This window comes from Phascolarctos cinereus, unplaced genomic scaffold (genome assembly GCF_003287225.1).
Source record: "Phascolarctos cinereus isolate Bilbo 61053 unplaced genomic scaffold, phaCin_HiC Scaffold_726;HRSCAF=1367, whole genome shotgun sequence".
Taxonomy (NCBI): domain Eukaryota; kingdom Metazoa; phylum Chordata; class Mammalia; order Diprotodontia; family Phascolarctidae; genus Phascolarctos; species Phascolarctos cinereus.
In genome coordinates this window covers 350,904,285-350,921,242 of record NW_027556098.1, presented here as the reverse complement: position 1 = coordinate 350,921,242, position 16,958 = coordinate 350,904,285, and the positions used below count along the sequence as shown (strand labels likewise).

Below are 16,958 nucleotides of genomic sequence, written 5' to 3'. Positions count from 1 at the left end.
TGTTTTCTCCTGCTCCCCTTCCATTACTTTTGCTTAAGTGTCTTTTTCCCCCCAAAAGATGTCTCTCCTTGTATTATACCTCCATGATGGTGACAGAAAAATACATACCATGTGCAAAAAATACTCAGCAGCATCATTTTTCATCAAAAAAAAAACTAGAAACAAAATACCCCAAACTAGGTAATTGCTAAGCAGTTAGCAATAAACAATGATGAGGGAAAATTTCATTGAAACAAGAAATAATAATTTAAAGAATTCAAAAGAAAATATAGCCTGTAGAATAACAAAATCAAAGACTTAAACAAAATATCAACAATAACTTTAAGAAATTGGTATGGATAGGTAACAAAATTCACGTCAAATGGGGCAGCTAGGTGGCATGGTGCAGAGAGCACCAGCCCTGACGTCAGGAGGACCTGAGTTCAAATCCAGCCTCAGACCAAACACTTGACACTTACTAGCTGTGTGACCCTGGGCAAGTCACTTAACTGTAATTGCCCCAAAAATTTTTTTTAAAAATCAAGTCAAATATCAAAGTCATGTGACTACCACAGTTGTAACAGTCAAAGGACACATCTTTCCTTTTGTTAGCAATAAAGTAGTTTGTTTTCAGGAAAAAAAAATAATTCAATTAAAAATGTTAATATCTTTTATTTGACATTAATTTATGAATATACTCTTGCCCAGTAAATCTTGCTGTGTAATAGATTCAAAAAAAAATTCAGGAAAACAAAACAACACATTTACCATATCTGACAGGATATGGCAGAAGAAATATACTCTGTAAGAATGTTTATTTTAGCATTTGTGTGGGGGGTTTCTGTGGTTTCAGAACAAACTGTATCTATCAATATATTTATATATATTAGGAAAACGTGGGAAACTACTGGGGCAGATCATGTCATTATTAGACAACTAGTTATAAGGAAGTGATTTTTCCTTAAATTTAATTAATTTTAAATTAATTATTAATTTTAAATTATTAATTAACTATTAAGATATTAAATAGTTAATTAATCTCCTCCAACCAATATTCCTAGTTCTTCTCTTTGTGGTCAAGCAAAATAAGTTTATGTAATTTTCTGATCTGGATTAAAACAGAATTTAATCAAAGCCCCATTCAGACACTCGTCATGGGGTAAGGGGATATTATGTTCTTGTGACTTACTTTCATCAAATACATTAATGCACCTTCTTTTATTCCCATGCTCACCAGTTAGGTCTGCTGCTACTTTTCCCCTTGCTTCATAATTCTGACCTTTTATTATATGACCAACTCCATAACAATTGTGTATGGTTACTCTAGGACCCAGTCCTTATGAAATTGTACAAATTACTCTACTGAATAACAACTACCTGTTCTCAGGAATCTGCTTCTTGTTCCTAAATAGAGAACCCCAATAGCCCATGTCTATTTGGCCTCTTGGTAGGAGGAAAGCCATGAGAAGAGGGAAGAGGAAAAGTAAGTGTATGTGTAGTAGAGAAAGGGAAAAGGTCACTAAATTCCTTTGTGATATTTCAGAAACTTAGGAGCTTGTGAAAGGAGGAGAATAAATTTTTTAATCCATGGCCACTGCCCATATTTTCTGAGTCATCGTCTGTGAGTCCCCAAGGATGGAGAGGGAGAAGGGCTCTTTTAAAAACATAGCCTTTTTCACCTCAGTCTCAGACAAAGCTAGGATGCCATATGTGAAGAGGTAAGTGGCTTTGATTCAGGGGGTGACTGTGCCTAAAGAAAGGATTCATGGTTTGCCACAAGGATGGGAAATATTGAAACTATCATCCAGTTTGTGGGGAGAATATAATGGTAAGCCAGTACCTATGATAAGGGTTAATTATTCCGGGGAATGTTGTTATAGATAACTGGCTGTCCAGATTTTCTCTTCCAAACCAAAACTGTAGCAAATGTCAAATGCAAATCAGGATTGTGAGAGGATTCAACCGCCACTTCTGTCACTGGATCTAGTCATGATACAATGGAAAGAACAGTAGTTCCAAAGGCTTTGAAATAGAGGCATTCCTTTATTACTATGTGATATTGGACTACTTTCCTGGACATCCGTTTCCTCAGAAGTCAAAGAGAGTGGTGTGTTAAATTATCTACAAAGACTCTTCTAGCTCTAAATATATGTGTTATGAGACTGGTAAATACAGGACTTGGGTGGGGAATAATGACCCTTAGTAAATTATTTTTGGAATCACTAAAAATGAGAGTCTATAGAGATTTTTTAGTAAAAATTTTTTCTTGGGTAGTTGAGATAACATAGCATAAGGGAAAGAAAAGCTTTGAGTTTGCAATCAGCAGATATGGAATTGAATCTCAGTTCGGACTCTACTAATGGTGGAATCTTAAGTTAGTTTCTCACTGAGCCTCTGTTTCCTCATTTGTAAAAGGGGAAGCAAAATTTGTATTATCTCCTTGGAAGAGATGTCACAAGTATTTTGGAAAGTATAAATCACTATATGAATGGGCATTGTTATTAGTCAATGAGTCAGTCAACACACACTTATTAAGTGTCTTCTATGTGTAAGGCTGTTGTTTGTCTTTCATTCTCAAAGAGGAGTGCAGAATTAAGAAGGTGATGCCATGACATGTAAGTGAATTGGATTTAAATGAGGGAGGGCTGTACAAAGTCTCCAACCTCACCTCCTCCAGAGTCATCTGGGTCCAGTGGCTGGGATATAGATCAGGATGGCTGGAATTGAGAGATCTTGGCCTTTTTAAGGTAAGATTTTTTAACAGGTCTCAGTTTGCCTGAGGCAGTGCCCATTCAATGCTTAAGGCTAGGTAAGAAATGAGGCATAGAATGGCCTCTTTACCTGGTCAAAAAAAAAATCTATCTGGGAGGGAAAGACCCTCAGGGTTTCTGGACAAAACAGAAACAACTACTATTGACATCTACTCTGAGCCAGGCCCAAACAATTGGCTAATCTGTGAGAGCCAGAGTGATTTGGGTTGAAGGCTTGGTCCTTAAGGAAAAAAAAAAGGTTTCAAGCAAATGAAATTTCTATTCTTTTTAGCAGAACACCTAGAGAGAATGGTATGGTACCCTATGTGGACAGAGGGAAGGGAAAGAAAAGAAAAAAGGAAAGAAGGAAGGAAGGAAGGGAGGGAGGGAGGGAGGGAGGAAGGAAGGAAGAAAGGAAGGTAGGGAGGGAGGGAGGAAGGAAAGAAGGAAGGAAGGTAGGGAGGGAGGGAGGAAGGAAAGAAGGAAGGAAGGAACTAACAAAGGAAGGGACGAAGGAAGGAAGGAAGAAAAAGACAATGTCTGTGAGTAAAAAATAGGAGCTGTCTCACTGGGGACCCTTCTACTGGAACTGGCCTGTTGGGTAACACGTGTCAGGCACTATTCTAAGCACCAGTAAGATATTATGTCAGTTGGTACCAAGAATGTTCATGGACAAATTTTCTCCCAAGTAGGAATGAGAATAAGTTTCATAGAACAAAATGGAATTAGAATTAAAGACATGTGACAGTACTTAACCCTTGGCTTAAATGCTGCACTAGTGGTCTAACAGCCTCTCTGAGGCTACAGGTATAAGGAGCCCCACCAATAGTAGGTAGCTTTGGGGAATAAGAATCAGAATTAAATCTCAAAACTATCATAACCATATCTTCTTTGCCTCTGCTATGTATCCAAAATGAGTCTTTGGAGTTTTAATACTTCAGAGTCATATAAAAGAGATATAAATTCTGAAAATACAAGGCAATGTTAAATCAGAGTGAAAAAAAAAAGGTTAGTCTAATTATTCCCTTTATTGGATCTTAATCCTAATGTGAGTTTGAGCCTTTCCCAGTTATTAAAGGCTCTGGATTTTCCTGATCTTGTAATATTGGTCCAGATGAGAAAATCTGGGCTAAGTTTCAATATATTCCTTTCAGTGTTAGAGGGTCTGACCTCCATGTACAATTTTCCCTGAGCTAATATCATCTCTTCCAGGTCCCAGAAATAAAGATTTCACAGTGGTCCTGGGCATTCGGAATGTTAACTCCTGCTAAGATTTCAGCAAGAAAAATACAAAATACTCAGAATGTCAAGTACCAATAAGACTAGTGTGCATCCTACCAGCTTCTTCCTCCATGGCATTCCAGATCTGGAAGCTGCCCACAATTGGATTTCCATCCCTTTCTGCCTGGTGTACATGCTGGCTGTTTCAGGGAACAGTACCCTTCCATTCATCATCAAATCTGACCGTAGCCTACATGAGCCCATGTATCTCTTCCTCTCCATGCTGTCAGTGGCAGACTTAATTCTCACTACTGCCACACTACCCAAGATCCTCAGCCTTTTCTGGTTCAATGATAGGGAGATAAGTTTTGAAGCTTGTCTTATACAAATGTTTTTTATTCATTCACTGTCCACCATGGAGTCTGGATTCATCTTGGCTATGGCTTTTGACCGCTATGTGGCTATCTGCAACCCCCTTAGACATTCAACTATTCTGACTCACACAGTTGTTGGAAGCTTAGGCCTAGCCATTGTATTTCGTGGAGCTGTATTGCTCAGTCCTCATCCATTTCTACTGCGGTGGCTTCCCTATTGCAAGATAACTATCATCTCACACACATACTGTGAATTCATGGCCCTAATCAAGCTGGTCTGTGCCCCTACCAGGATTCAAAGAGCTTATAGCTTAATTATTGCCTTCCTTACAGGTGGTATGGACTTTATATTGATTATGTGTTCTTACATCCTTATTCTGCATGTTGTATTTAACTTGCCCTCTAATGATGCTAGGCTTAAGACATTGGGCACTTGTGGTTCTCATGTATGGGTACTTTTGGCATTCTATACTCCTGCCTTCTTCTCCTTCCTTACACACAGGTTTGGACACCACATTTCTCCCCATGTCCATATTTTTGTGGCTAATATCTACCTTCTTATCCCACCTATGTTGAACCCCATCATCTATGGAATTAAAACCCAACGCATCAGCAAAGGTTCCTGAAAGTGTTTGTAGTGAAGCATGTCTAAGCATGGAAATTGATGAAATCTCCTGAATGAGTTATTTGGATAAGTGAAGTATCAGCATCTGATCATTACCAATAAAACAGGAGCTCCAGGTTAATTTTTATGGGTTAAATATTACATAAAATAAGTGTAAATCTAGTGGAATTGTGCAACTTAAACATACTCAGATAGCACTGATGATAGTAGTAATGGTGACTGGGTTGGTCTTGCTGAGTAAATAGTGTTGGGGACAAGAAACTCAAATCTGGAAGTCACCTTTATTCTGTTTCCTTCATAGTAGAGCTACCTTGAGAATCGTATATGCAGACTCTTGCAGCAGTGATAAATAGATTTCAAGTCAAAGATTGAATAATCTCCCAGGTTCCCAAATTGCTTGATATTTAATCTAAGTGAGTCCTTCAAGAGAAATTTCTGCCTGATGGGTATAATGCTATCCCTCTATATTCCTCTAGTAGTATAGTAGCTCTGCTTTCTTTCCAGGAAATTGGATATAACCCAAAGAAGGGGAATAGAATATGAACATCCATGGGAAGGTAGCAGTGTGTTTTGAAAAACAACAACAACAACAACAACAACAACAACAACAACAACAACAACAACACTGGATTTATGGTTAAAAGATTCAAGTTTGAATTCTGGTTCTCGAATGTTTTAACTTTATTTCTCTCTGACCCTTAGTTTTTTCACCTACAAGTTAGGAAAATAATACTATTTATCTTTGGGGAAGAAAGCATTTTGTATAAAATATTACATAAATATAAGCTCTTAGTACTGTTTTTAAAATGATGATAGCAATGATGAATTTTTTATTAATATTAATATTATTATTAAGAGTGGTGGTGGTAGCATTACCAAAAATATTATCATTTTTATTATCCTGGAAGGTTTTTATGGATACAAAATGAAAGGGAAATTATGAAATAGAATATCTAATCCCATCCCTTCTCACTATGGAAGTACACATCTCCTTAGATATTACTGTATGATTATCTGCAAGTCATTTGGCCTCTTTGATCCCTGCTATTTTTCTGTGTAAACCTGCTTTATAGGCTTGTTATTTGTTTTAAATATAATTAAGGATATGAAAACATTTGAGAATAATGAAGTGCTATATAACTCACTGGTAGAACCAGAAAGCTCATTGAATCAAGCACAGAGAAACGCAGATCAATTACCAAAATAAATTCTTATTAGCTAGACAATGTGTACTTTAAGGATAGTTGTGGTGTTTCAGAGAGATCCAGTACTCTGAGTTCCTTAATAATTACTGAGACTATTGCAAATTTATTTGTATTATGTACCCCACTTGGCTGGACGTAAAATTATCACAAATATAAACACAAAATTAACCAACAAAAATGAATTGAAAATATAGGTAAAAGAGGAAGAAATATGAATGGGCTAGAGCTAGTGTAAAGTTCTGTTCTAGGAATCAAGTATGGAGTATAGATAGCTTGGGGTTTCCTGAGAGTAAAGGTAATGGAGGAAATATGTTGGTCTGAAATATTTAAATGGTATTAGCTCATAGCCAAATGATCAGCTGAAGAGTCTAGGGATAATGGCTTCTTTCATGTTTATATATGTCTTTGCCCATCAATTGAAGACCTATGGAGTGCAGAATACATAAAGGTAGAATGATTTACTGGTAATAACACCAGGCTCAGAGTCTAAAGGCTTGGGTTCAAGTTTGAAAATTAATATTCAATAACTGTGTGACTCTATTTGCCTTGCTCTCTGACTTCACTTTTCCATCTATTAGATGGAGACAAAAAGAGCAGTATTATACATTTTATAGAGTTGGTACAATAGAAATTTTTTAAAGATATAAAGCACTAGATTACATGGGAACCAGCATTATTAGCATTATCTGTTCAATAACCATTTACTGATTGGATAGCTTACCTAAATCTTTTTTTTTCTCACATTCAGAGGAAGGAAGTTGGGTTCCTGCCCCTACTTACCCTCTTCTAATCTTCCAGTCTAGTCAGGTCAAGGCTAAGGGATAGGAGAATGTATTACATAAGAATTGATCTTTATATGAGTGGTTCTTGTGTTGCTGTCTGAAATGATCAAAGTAATATTACCTCAAGTTTCTCCTATATTGATTTCTCCTGTATTGATTCTAAAATGTAATTGATCTTGTGCTGTATTGATTTTTGTAATTTAGTCTGCATCTGCCTAAAGCCACCTTTCTATGTCCTAGAGTTAAGTTCAGAAATTTGGCTTTCCCTCTGGGTTAGTCTAAAGGTATAATTAAAAGAAAAGTTGTTGTTTCTCAAACTGGTAGACACTGGGATACATCCAGGATGTCTGATATCCTTAAGCTCCACAGGTTAACTTGGTACTATCCCTAAAAGATATGTTGTCTTTCTTTGCCTGTCCTTGTGCAATTAGGACTGTTTTGTCTCTTCTGAGACAGAAACTCTGATAGTTTTGATGCCTAGCAAAGATTATAAGAATTAGATGGGTTTCACAAAACAACATGCTTTAATTGTCAGAGAGCAGTGTGATTAGCCTCAACTGAATATCAGCCCATCTTTCTTAGTACACACGAATGTAATGTTGCTTTTCTGACTCTGTAAACTATCACTTTTCTCCACAACTACTAAGACCCCTTCTTTGCTGTGTGTCATCAAAGATGGTCCCCTTCTTCTCATTGGGGGGTCACTGGCTTTACTGAGGTTGCCAGTATGACTTACTTTGTTAGCAGTTATATGTGTCACTGTTAATAAACTGATTTTGCTTCAATCCTGTACCTCAACCTACCTTCGTTAAGTTTACTCCAGACATGTTGAAAGGAACTAAGCCATGGACTCATGGTTTTCTCAATATTCCTTTTGCCCAATTACATATTTAAGTAGAGACTGGATGATTATTTATCAGACATATTGTAGAGGAGATACCTATTAAAGTATAGGTTGGATTATATGGCTTTTGAGGTACCTCTAATGTCTGACATTCTCAGATTCTTATTCAACTATCTTCCTATGCTTATAGTGCAGTGCATGGAGATCAATTTTTCCAGAACATAGAGTGATATAACAATTTAGTTTCTAACCATATTATGCATGTTTATGTATATATACACACAGATGTACTGAAGGAGCTTGAAATCTAACACACAATATATGTATACATAATTATATTATGTATAGATATATATATATATATATATAATTGTACAAATATAAAATACATAAACAACACATATTACATAAAATGTATTATATGTAGTTGGGGCAGTTAAGTGGTAGAGTGGATAGAGTTCCAGGCCTGAAGTAAGGAAGATTCATTTTTGTGAGTTTAAATCCAGTCTCAGCACTTACTAGCTATGTGACCCTAGGGAAGTCACTTAACCCTGTACGTCTCAGTTACTCATCTGTAAAATGACCTAGAGAAGGAAATGGCAAACCACTCCAGTATCTTCGCCAAGAAAACACAAATGGGGTCATGTAGAGTTAAACAGAACTATATATGAGTGTGTTATACTGTAACATTGTTGAAAGCAGGGATTGTCTTTTGCCTTTTTATATTTCCAGTACTTGGTGGGTAGTTCATAGTAGTATTTAATAAATGTTTAATGATTGATTGATATGTGTGTACATTTTTAATTCTTCATCATTAGAATAAATTTACTTTGACAAGTAGTCATTTTTTCCCAAGTCTAGAATCGATCATAGCCCCAAAAGTTTTCTTAAGGTTTTCATCGGGCAGTTATCCAGGCCAATTAAATGTATTTATCTCCAACTCTTGGATAATTTATTAATTTTCACATATATATGTATGTAGATATAGATATACATATGCATATATGCTATATAGTATGTGCGTGTATGTACATGTGTGTATATACACATATACACCTGCACATACATACACATACATGTATGTATCTCAAGAGCGTATTGAAGAATGTTTTATCTCAGTTTGAGAATTTCTGTAATGCTGAACAATTTAGTTTCTAACCATATAAACATATCAGAGTTAAAAGTGGTAAATCTGACAAAACATGGTATCTGATTCAGAGTACAGCATCATGAAAGGGCAAATGACAAGAAGATTACATATTCAGATATCGACTATATCACATCCAACATAAGTCTTCTGTTCTCTAGACTAAACTAACTAGTTTGAATCAATTTGTGTCTTAGCATATTCTCTTCTGTTGGTGTGAGGGGTACAGTGGATAGAGTGCCAAGGCCATAAGTTGGGAACACTCATTTTCATAAGTTTAAATCTTACCAGCAGCTGTATGACCCTAGACAAGTGACAATGCTGTTTGCATCAGTTTCCTCATTTATAAAATGAGTTGTAGAAGGAAATGCAAAACCACTCCAATATCTTTGCCAAGGAAACTCCAAATAATGTCATGAAAAGTTGAACACAACCAAACAACACTATTTTTTAAATTAATTAATTTATTTTTAACATTCTTTTCTTTTTAAATTTTGAGTCACAAATTCTCTTCCTGCCACACCCATCCCTCCCATATCCACTGAGAAGGCATGAAATATGATGACAAATACACATGTAAAATCATGCCAGACATTTTCATATTACCCATATTTACAAAAATAGTAAGAAAAATAAAGAAAAGAAGAAAATTGTACTTAAATTTTCACTCAGAGTTCATCAATTCTCTCTCTAGAGGGGAATAGTTCTTTTTCAACACGAGTCATAGGGAACTGTCTTGGGTCATTGTGTTTATCAAAATAGCCAAGTCTTTCAAAGTTCTTCATCATTACAACATCGCTGTTACTATGCACAAGGATCTCTTGGTTCTTTTTAACTTTGCATCAGTTCATATAGGTTTTGCCATATTTTTTTCTGAATCCACTCCCCTGTAATTTTCAACAGCACAATAATATTGTATCACAATCACATGCCACAGCTGGTTCAGCCATTCCCCAATTGATAAACTTATTCTCAATTTCCAGTTATTTGCCATCAGAAAAAAAAAGAGTTGCTATAAATGCTTTTTGTGCAAATAAGTCTTTTTCCTTTTTCTTTGATCTCTATGGGATACAGACCTAGTAGTGGTATTTCCAGGTCAAAGGGTATGCCCAGCTTTACAACACTTTGGTTAAATTATTCTCTAGAATGGTTGACCCAGTTCTTTGCTCCACCAACAGTTCATTAGTGTATCTCTTTACCCGTGTTTCCTCCAGCATTTGTCATTTCTGATAGGTGTGAGTTGGTACCTCAGAGTTATTTTAATTTGCCTTTTTCTTATCTTTATAGATTTAGAACATTTGTTTTTCATGGTTATGGATGGTTTTGATGTCTTCTTTTGAAAACTGCCTGTTTATATCTCATGATCACATCAATTATGGAATGACTTATTTTTATTAATTTGATTCAGTTTAAACTTAGTATATCTTTGAGAAATTAGGCCTTCAGCAAAGAAATTTGCCATAAAAATTGATATTAGTTCATTGCATATAGAATCTTTTAGCAAAATGTGTTTTGTGTATATTCTCTTAATTATATCTGTTTTTTGTTTTGCTTTGTCAGAAATGATGATTGTGCTACCCCTGTTTTTTTTTTTTGATTGTTTGTTTGTTTGTTTGTTTGTTTGGCTAAAGCATGTAAGATTATTCTCCAGCCTTTTAACTCTGTGTGTGTGTTTCTGTTTTAGGTGTGTCTCCTATAAACAACATATTGTTGAATCTTGGTTTCTAATCCATTTTACTACCCCTTCCATTTTATGGGTGAGCACATCCCACTCACATTCACAGTTATGATTACTACTGGCATTTTTCCCTTCATGCCATTTTCTTCTGTTATTTTTTTTTATTTTTATCCTGTTCCTTTTCAATAGATTATTTTACTTCTAACTACTGCCTGCATCAATTTATTATCTTCTTTTAACCATTCTCCCCTTTTCTACTAAACTCTTCTCTTATTTCTTTATTGGATAAGTTCTATTTCTATACAAAACCAAGGAATGACTGAGGGGGGCAGCTAGGTGCAGTGGATAGAGCACCAGCCCTGAAGTCAGGAGGACCTGAGTTCAAATCTGGCTTCAGACCAAACACTCGACACTAGCTATTTGACCCTGGGCTAGTCACTTAACCTCAATTGTCAAAAAAAAAGGAATGATTGAAAGTCATCTATTTCATTAAATATTTACCCCTACCCAAGGATTATATTCCATTTTTCTGGATAGGTTATTCTTGGCTTAATGTTAGTATCTTTATATTCCAGAATATTACATTCCATTCCTTTAAGATGGAAGTTACCAAATCTTGTATGAGCCTTACTTTGACCCCATAATATTTGAATTGTTTGTTTCTGACTGTTTGAAGCATTCTCTCTTTGACTTGGGGCTCTGGAATTTGGCCATAATATTCCTGGGAGATTTAATTTTAATGTTTCTTTAAGGAAATGAACAATGGATTCTTTTAATTTCTATTTTACCCTCCGAATCTAAGATATTGGTCAGTTTTCCTTGATGATTTCCTTAAAGATGATGTCTAGGCTCTTTCTTTGTTCAAGGATGTCAGATAGTCCAGTAATTCTTAAATTATCTGTCCTCGAGTCATTTTCCACATCAGTTGTTTTTCTGCTGACATATTTCACACATTTTCATCTTTTTTTCTCTCTTCTTTTAACCCATTTTATTTTTTGACATCTCCTGGAGTCATTTGCTTCCACTTGCCCAATTCAAATTTTTAAGGAATTATTTTCTTTAGTAAGATTTTGTACCTGTTTTTCCATTTGGTCAATGCCGCTTTTAAATAGTTCCTCTCTTCAGTGAATTTTTGTACCTCTTTTAACATTAGATCAATTTTGCTTTTTAAGATATTATTTTCTTTAGTATTTTGTACCTCTTACACAAAGCTCTTAATTCTTTTTGATAATTTTCTTGTGCCACTATCATTTATTTTCCTATTTTGTTTCCTTTACTATTCTTATCTCTCTCTAACTTTTCCAAAAATTCTTATTGGGCTTGGTTCCAGTTAGCATTTTCTTTGAGGCTTCGGTCATAACTGTTTTTGCTTTGTTCTCTCTAACTTTTCCAAAAATTCTTATTGGGCTTGGTTCCAGTTAGCATTTTCTTTGAGGCTTCTGTCATAACTGTTTTTGCTTTGTTCTCTTCATCTGAGTTTGTCTCTTGGTCTTCTCTGCCACCGTATCAGCTTTTTATGGAAAAGTTGTTTTTCTGTTGTTTGTCCATTTTTCCATCCTATTTTTTTTTATTTTGAGGTTTATATTAAAGTTGGGTTCTGCTTACCTAGGTGTTGGGAGGTACTGTGCCAAGCTTCAGACTTTTTTTGAGCTGCTGTTTTCAGAGCTAGTTCTGGGTGTCTTCAAGTTTTTGTTGGTTCCAAGGTGGTGTGATTCTGGGAGAGATATGGTTACTGCTCTCCTGATCTGCACTTCTATCTTTACATAGGAAGGTCAACAGTTACCTCCATCTATAAGTGCCAGCACTTTTTTTTTTTTGCCTTGGAAATGCTACCAGGGCCACTTCTTCCTTCTGACCAAACTCCACAGCTTATTTATGTACTTGAACTACAACTAGAACTGCACTTGGGAAATAGAGTAGCCAATTAGTGCCACCTGTATTCAGTGACAGCAAAGGGTCTCCAGTAATCTCATTCTGACCAATTGTCTTAACTATTGTGTTGTCTACTGCTGAGAGCCCTTGAAGCTGTTGCTGCTCTGGCCATGGTTACTGCCATAATATGTGTGGCCTCCATACAAGCTTCTACCCAAGTGTCACAAACTTCTGCAAACCTTGTAGGTTTTCTTAGCTAGGAAAAAAAAAAGTGTCACTTTGATGTTTTGTTTGCTCTGCCATTCCAAAATTTGATTTGAGGGGTTATTTTACAATTGTTTGAAGTGGAATATTGAAATATTTCAGCTAGGTTGCCTCTAATCCACCATATTTACTCCCCCCCCCACCATAGCATATTCTTGTCAGTCAGTCAACAAACATTTACTGTGTGACAAGAAATGTGATCAGTTCTGGGGATACAGAGAAAGGCAAAGGCAGTCCTTGTCCTGAAGGAACTTGCATTCCAAAGGAGGAGACAAACATGTAAACAAATAAATACATACAAAATTCATGCAAGGTAAATACAAGGTAATCTCCAAGGGAAGGCTTTAACAGTATGTGGGGGGGGGGGTTCTGGGAAAGAACTCTTGAGAAAATTGAAAATTTAGCGGAGTCATGAGGGAAGCCATGAGAGACAAGAAGGGATAGCATAATAGGCAAATAAGAGAGTAGGTAAAAGAGCAGTGACTCAGGAGTTAGAATGGTGCATGTATGAGGAACACCAAGAATGCATGGGTCACTCGACCTTGGAGTATATGGAATATAATGAAGTATTAAGAAATTGGAAAAGTGGGAGGGAATAAGGTATGAAGGAATTTAAAAGTGAAATAATATAGTGTAGATGATTCTGGAGGCAATAGAAAACTATTGGAGTTTATTGAATAGGAGAATAACATGGATAGACCTATGCTTTAGGAAGGTCACTTAGAATGTTGAGAAGCTTGTGGTAAGGAAGCCAACCAGCAGGCTAAAGCAATACATCCTCCTCCTCTGGATGTGGTAGGTTTTATCAATCTGTTTCCTAAAAATTGATTTTACTTTTATCCATAATGAGATATCACCTTTGACATGGTCACTTGGTTTCAATTTATTTTGGAGGTCATTAAGTCAATAAACATTAAGTAAGTGACTATCCTGTGACAGCCACAAGTCTGTGCTCTTAAACAGCTCACAGTGTATGAGTGAGATAGGATGAAAAAACCATATCTAACAAGATGTGTAAATCTTGTTTATTAGAGAGAGAAGGCCCTAGTATGAGGGTGGATCAGTAAAGCTTCTTGTAGAAGATGGAGCTTTAACTAGAACTTGAAGGAAGCCAGAAAAGCTAGGAGGTTGGGATGAGGAGAGAAAAGATTGCAGGTATGGAAGCAGCCAGTGAAAATGCACTAAGGCTCTGATGTAAGCAATAGCATGGAGGCCAGTTTCACATAGATTAAGATCCAGGTAGGATTTAGGATAAAATAGAATGAAATATCTGAGTTAACCACCAGCTGACACTCTACTTAAATATACTAAAAGCTGATCAACTAGTCTCACCCTGAAGAATTCTAATGAAAAGGAACCCACTGATTTCTCAAGTAGCCCATTCACTTCTAATGTTAGGTAAGTATTTCCTTACATATGGCATAAATCTTTCTTCTTTAAATCATTGTATGACATGTTATACTTTGCTCCACTATATATAACTAAAGCAACTGGAATGCAGAAAGACTTTGAGATTATACCTTGTCAAAATCAGCAGAGAAAAGGAGTAGAGCCAAGATGGCAAATTAAATGCAACAATCCTAACATTCCCCTCCCCAACAACTTAAAAACTATACAACAAATTGAATTTAGGAACAGCAGAGCCAACAAAAGCTCAGGAAAAGTTTGGAGTGAGGCATTTTTCCAGCTTAAGACAATGTAAAAGTTTAGCAAGAGAGATCTGCAAGGCCTAGAATATAGCAGCAGAACCAGAGCTAAGTCCTGGAGGTGACTGTGACAGCAGCAGGAACATCAGTGGCTTTGGGGGCTCTTAGGCCGGAGATGGTAATGGAACAAACAGCTTATCAAAAAGAGATTAAAGAACCCTACTGGCTAACACTGAGTTAAGCTGGCACCAACTGGCTACTATACTCTCCATCCACAGTTCCAGGGCAGACAAAAGTGTTTGTGGTTGGTCACAAGGAAACAAAGTATTTGGTCACAGTTCCAAGGAAGAGAGGAGCACTAGTAATTTTGATTGCAAGAAAGCAGGATACTTACAGTTCTAGTGTCAAGAAAAGCATTAGTGTTTATAGCTGCAAGGAAGCAAGGGCCTTTCCTAGGTAAAGACAGGGAAAGCGGTGGCTACACCTCCCCCCGATCACATTATATTAGAAGCACCACGAACTTTTAGACTCCCAGAAATAGCAACTGAAAATAGCAACATGAAGAAGCATGAAAATTAGGACATTTCATCCTCACCCCCACGTAAGCAGAGCCCACTTTAACACAAAGTTCAAATTTAAGAAATAGACTAGAAAAATGAGCAAACAACAAAAAAGTAATTTGACCATAAAAAGCTACTACAGTTGTGGGGAAAACCAACACATAAACTCAAAAAAAAAAACAGTATTAAAATAGCTTCAAACAAAATCTCAAAGAAAATGCTAAGTGGACCCAAGCCTAGCAAGAATTTTTAGAACAGTTAAAAACAGAGATAAGAGTGATGGAGGAAATTTGGGAAAACAAATGAGAGGGAGCAAGGAAAAAATAGGAAATAATTAATAGCTTGGTAAAATAGGCACACAAATTCACTAAAGAAAAGAAATCCTTAAAAAGTAGAATAGGCCAAATGGAAAAGGAGGTAAGGAAGGAAATAAAAAGGAATAAAATGAAAGGAAATAAAAGCAAAGCAGAATTGACCAAATAGAAAAAGAGGTACAAATCTCACTGAAGAAATTGAAGAGAAATCAAGCTCTCTTATATAACATCATGAAATTTATAAAAGACTTCCCTACCCCACTGGTGTTATGACTTTAACTTCTGCTTTGAGTTCAAACATGATCCAATAAATCAGCGTGTTCCATTAATATCTTTCATGTATTAAAGAGAGTGAATCAATGGACTCTTCCTTTCTGTTCTGGTTAATGAGGAATCAGAGACCAAGAAATATTTGTGAGAAATCATTCATAGCACCCACTTGTGGATCAGCCTGGTAGAAGCAGCTAGTTGGTTCATTGGGCCCAGACTTGTAAATGCTTGAGGCAAAATGTAGATTCAGATACTTATTAGTTGTGTCACCTTGAGTAAGTCACTTAAAGTTTGCCTTCTCAGTTTCCTCATTCGTAAAATAGTGATAATAATAGCACTTAACTCCCAGTGTTGTTCTGAGGACCAAATGAGATATTTGTAAAGTATTTATGACAGTGCCTGGCACAGAATAAGCACTTAATAAATACTTATCAACTTCCCTCCTGATCAGTAAGTCATTGTACTGAATGAAAGTGGAACTATAGGGTGCAGCTAGGTGGTACAGCAGATAGAGCACTGGCCCTGAGTTCACATCTGGCCTCAAACACATAATACTTCCTGGCTGTGTGATTCTGGGCACGTCACTTAACCCCAATTTCCTCATAACATTCAGATTGGCCAAAAAGTTTGAGAGGGAGCCAGGGATATTGTTGTCAAATCAACATATTATGAAGGAGAAAAATGCTAACATCTATAGAATCAACATGACACAGACATGGGATACACAGTTACAGAGGGATTTGAACAAAGGATCTTGAGAAGGGAGGCAGAATACAGCTTGGAGGATCAGGATATCAGAGATCAAATTAGACAAGAAGTAGTATTTATTGTCTGAAGAAAAACTTGGTATTGTTGTGCTGAAAGGAGGAATCATAGGTTCTTAAGATTTTGAGCTTCGAAGGCTATTTAGTGGTCATTAATCCAACCCACCCATTTCACAGAGGAGGAAATTGAGATCTAGAAAAATAAAATTCATGTCCAAGGTCAAACAGATTTGGATTTAAACTTTGATCCCTTTCTTCTACTTCCTTCTTCATCTTATTCTTTCATTGCTACCTTCTCTGTCTGGTGACAGAACTAACATCCTTGCAATCACCAAGTTTCACAACATGGAAAACGTCTTTGATTCTTCCCTTTCACTTAACACTCTTAGTCAACCAGTTGCTAAGTCTTATTGATTCTGCGTTCTTGAAATATCACATGTAATCACCCACCCCTAGAGAATTACAAGAGCCTTCTAAGTGATCTATTTCTCATATCTTTTCTTTTTATTCCATCCTTAAATCAGCTTACCAATCAATACTACTAAAGCAGGGGTATGCCCACTTCACTCCCAATTAAGAAACTGCCATTGTTTCCTAGGCTAAAATGAAAACTCTGGTGGCATTTCAAACCTTTCACAATCTACGCCCAGCCTTCCCTTCCAG

The 16,958-nt window shown here is 36.4% G+C and overlaps 1 protein-coding gene across 1 annotated transcript; it reads left to right on the top strand.

The window, feature by feature from the left end:
• The first annotated feature begins 4,032 nt into the window (after nucleotides 1–4,032).
• LOC110195013 (olfactory receptor 52D1-like) lies at nucleotides 4,033–4,950 on the top strand. Its single transcript, XM_020967664.1, has one exon. It carries the CDS (start codon nucleotides 4,033–4,035, stop codon nucleotides 4,948–4,950), a length of 918 nt encoding a protein of 305 aa, XP_020823323.1.
• The last annotated feature ends 12,008 nt before the right edge of the window (nucleotides 4,951–16,958 follow it).

Excerpts from the sequence above, each read along its gene's own strand:
- LOC110195013 (XM_020967664.1), top strand. The coding sequence starts at position 4,033 with ATGTCAAGTACCAATAAGACTAGTGTGCATCCTACCAGCTTCTTCCTC.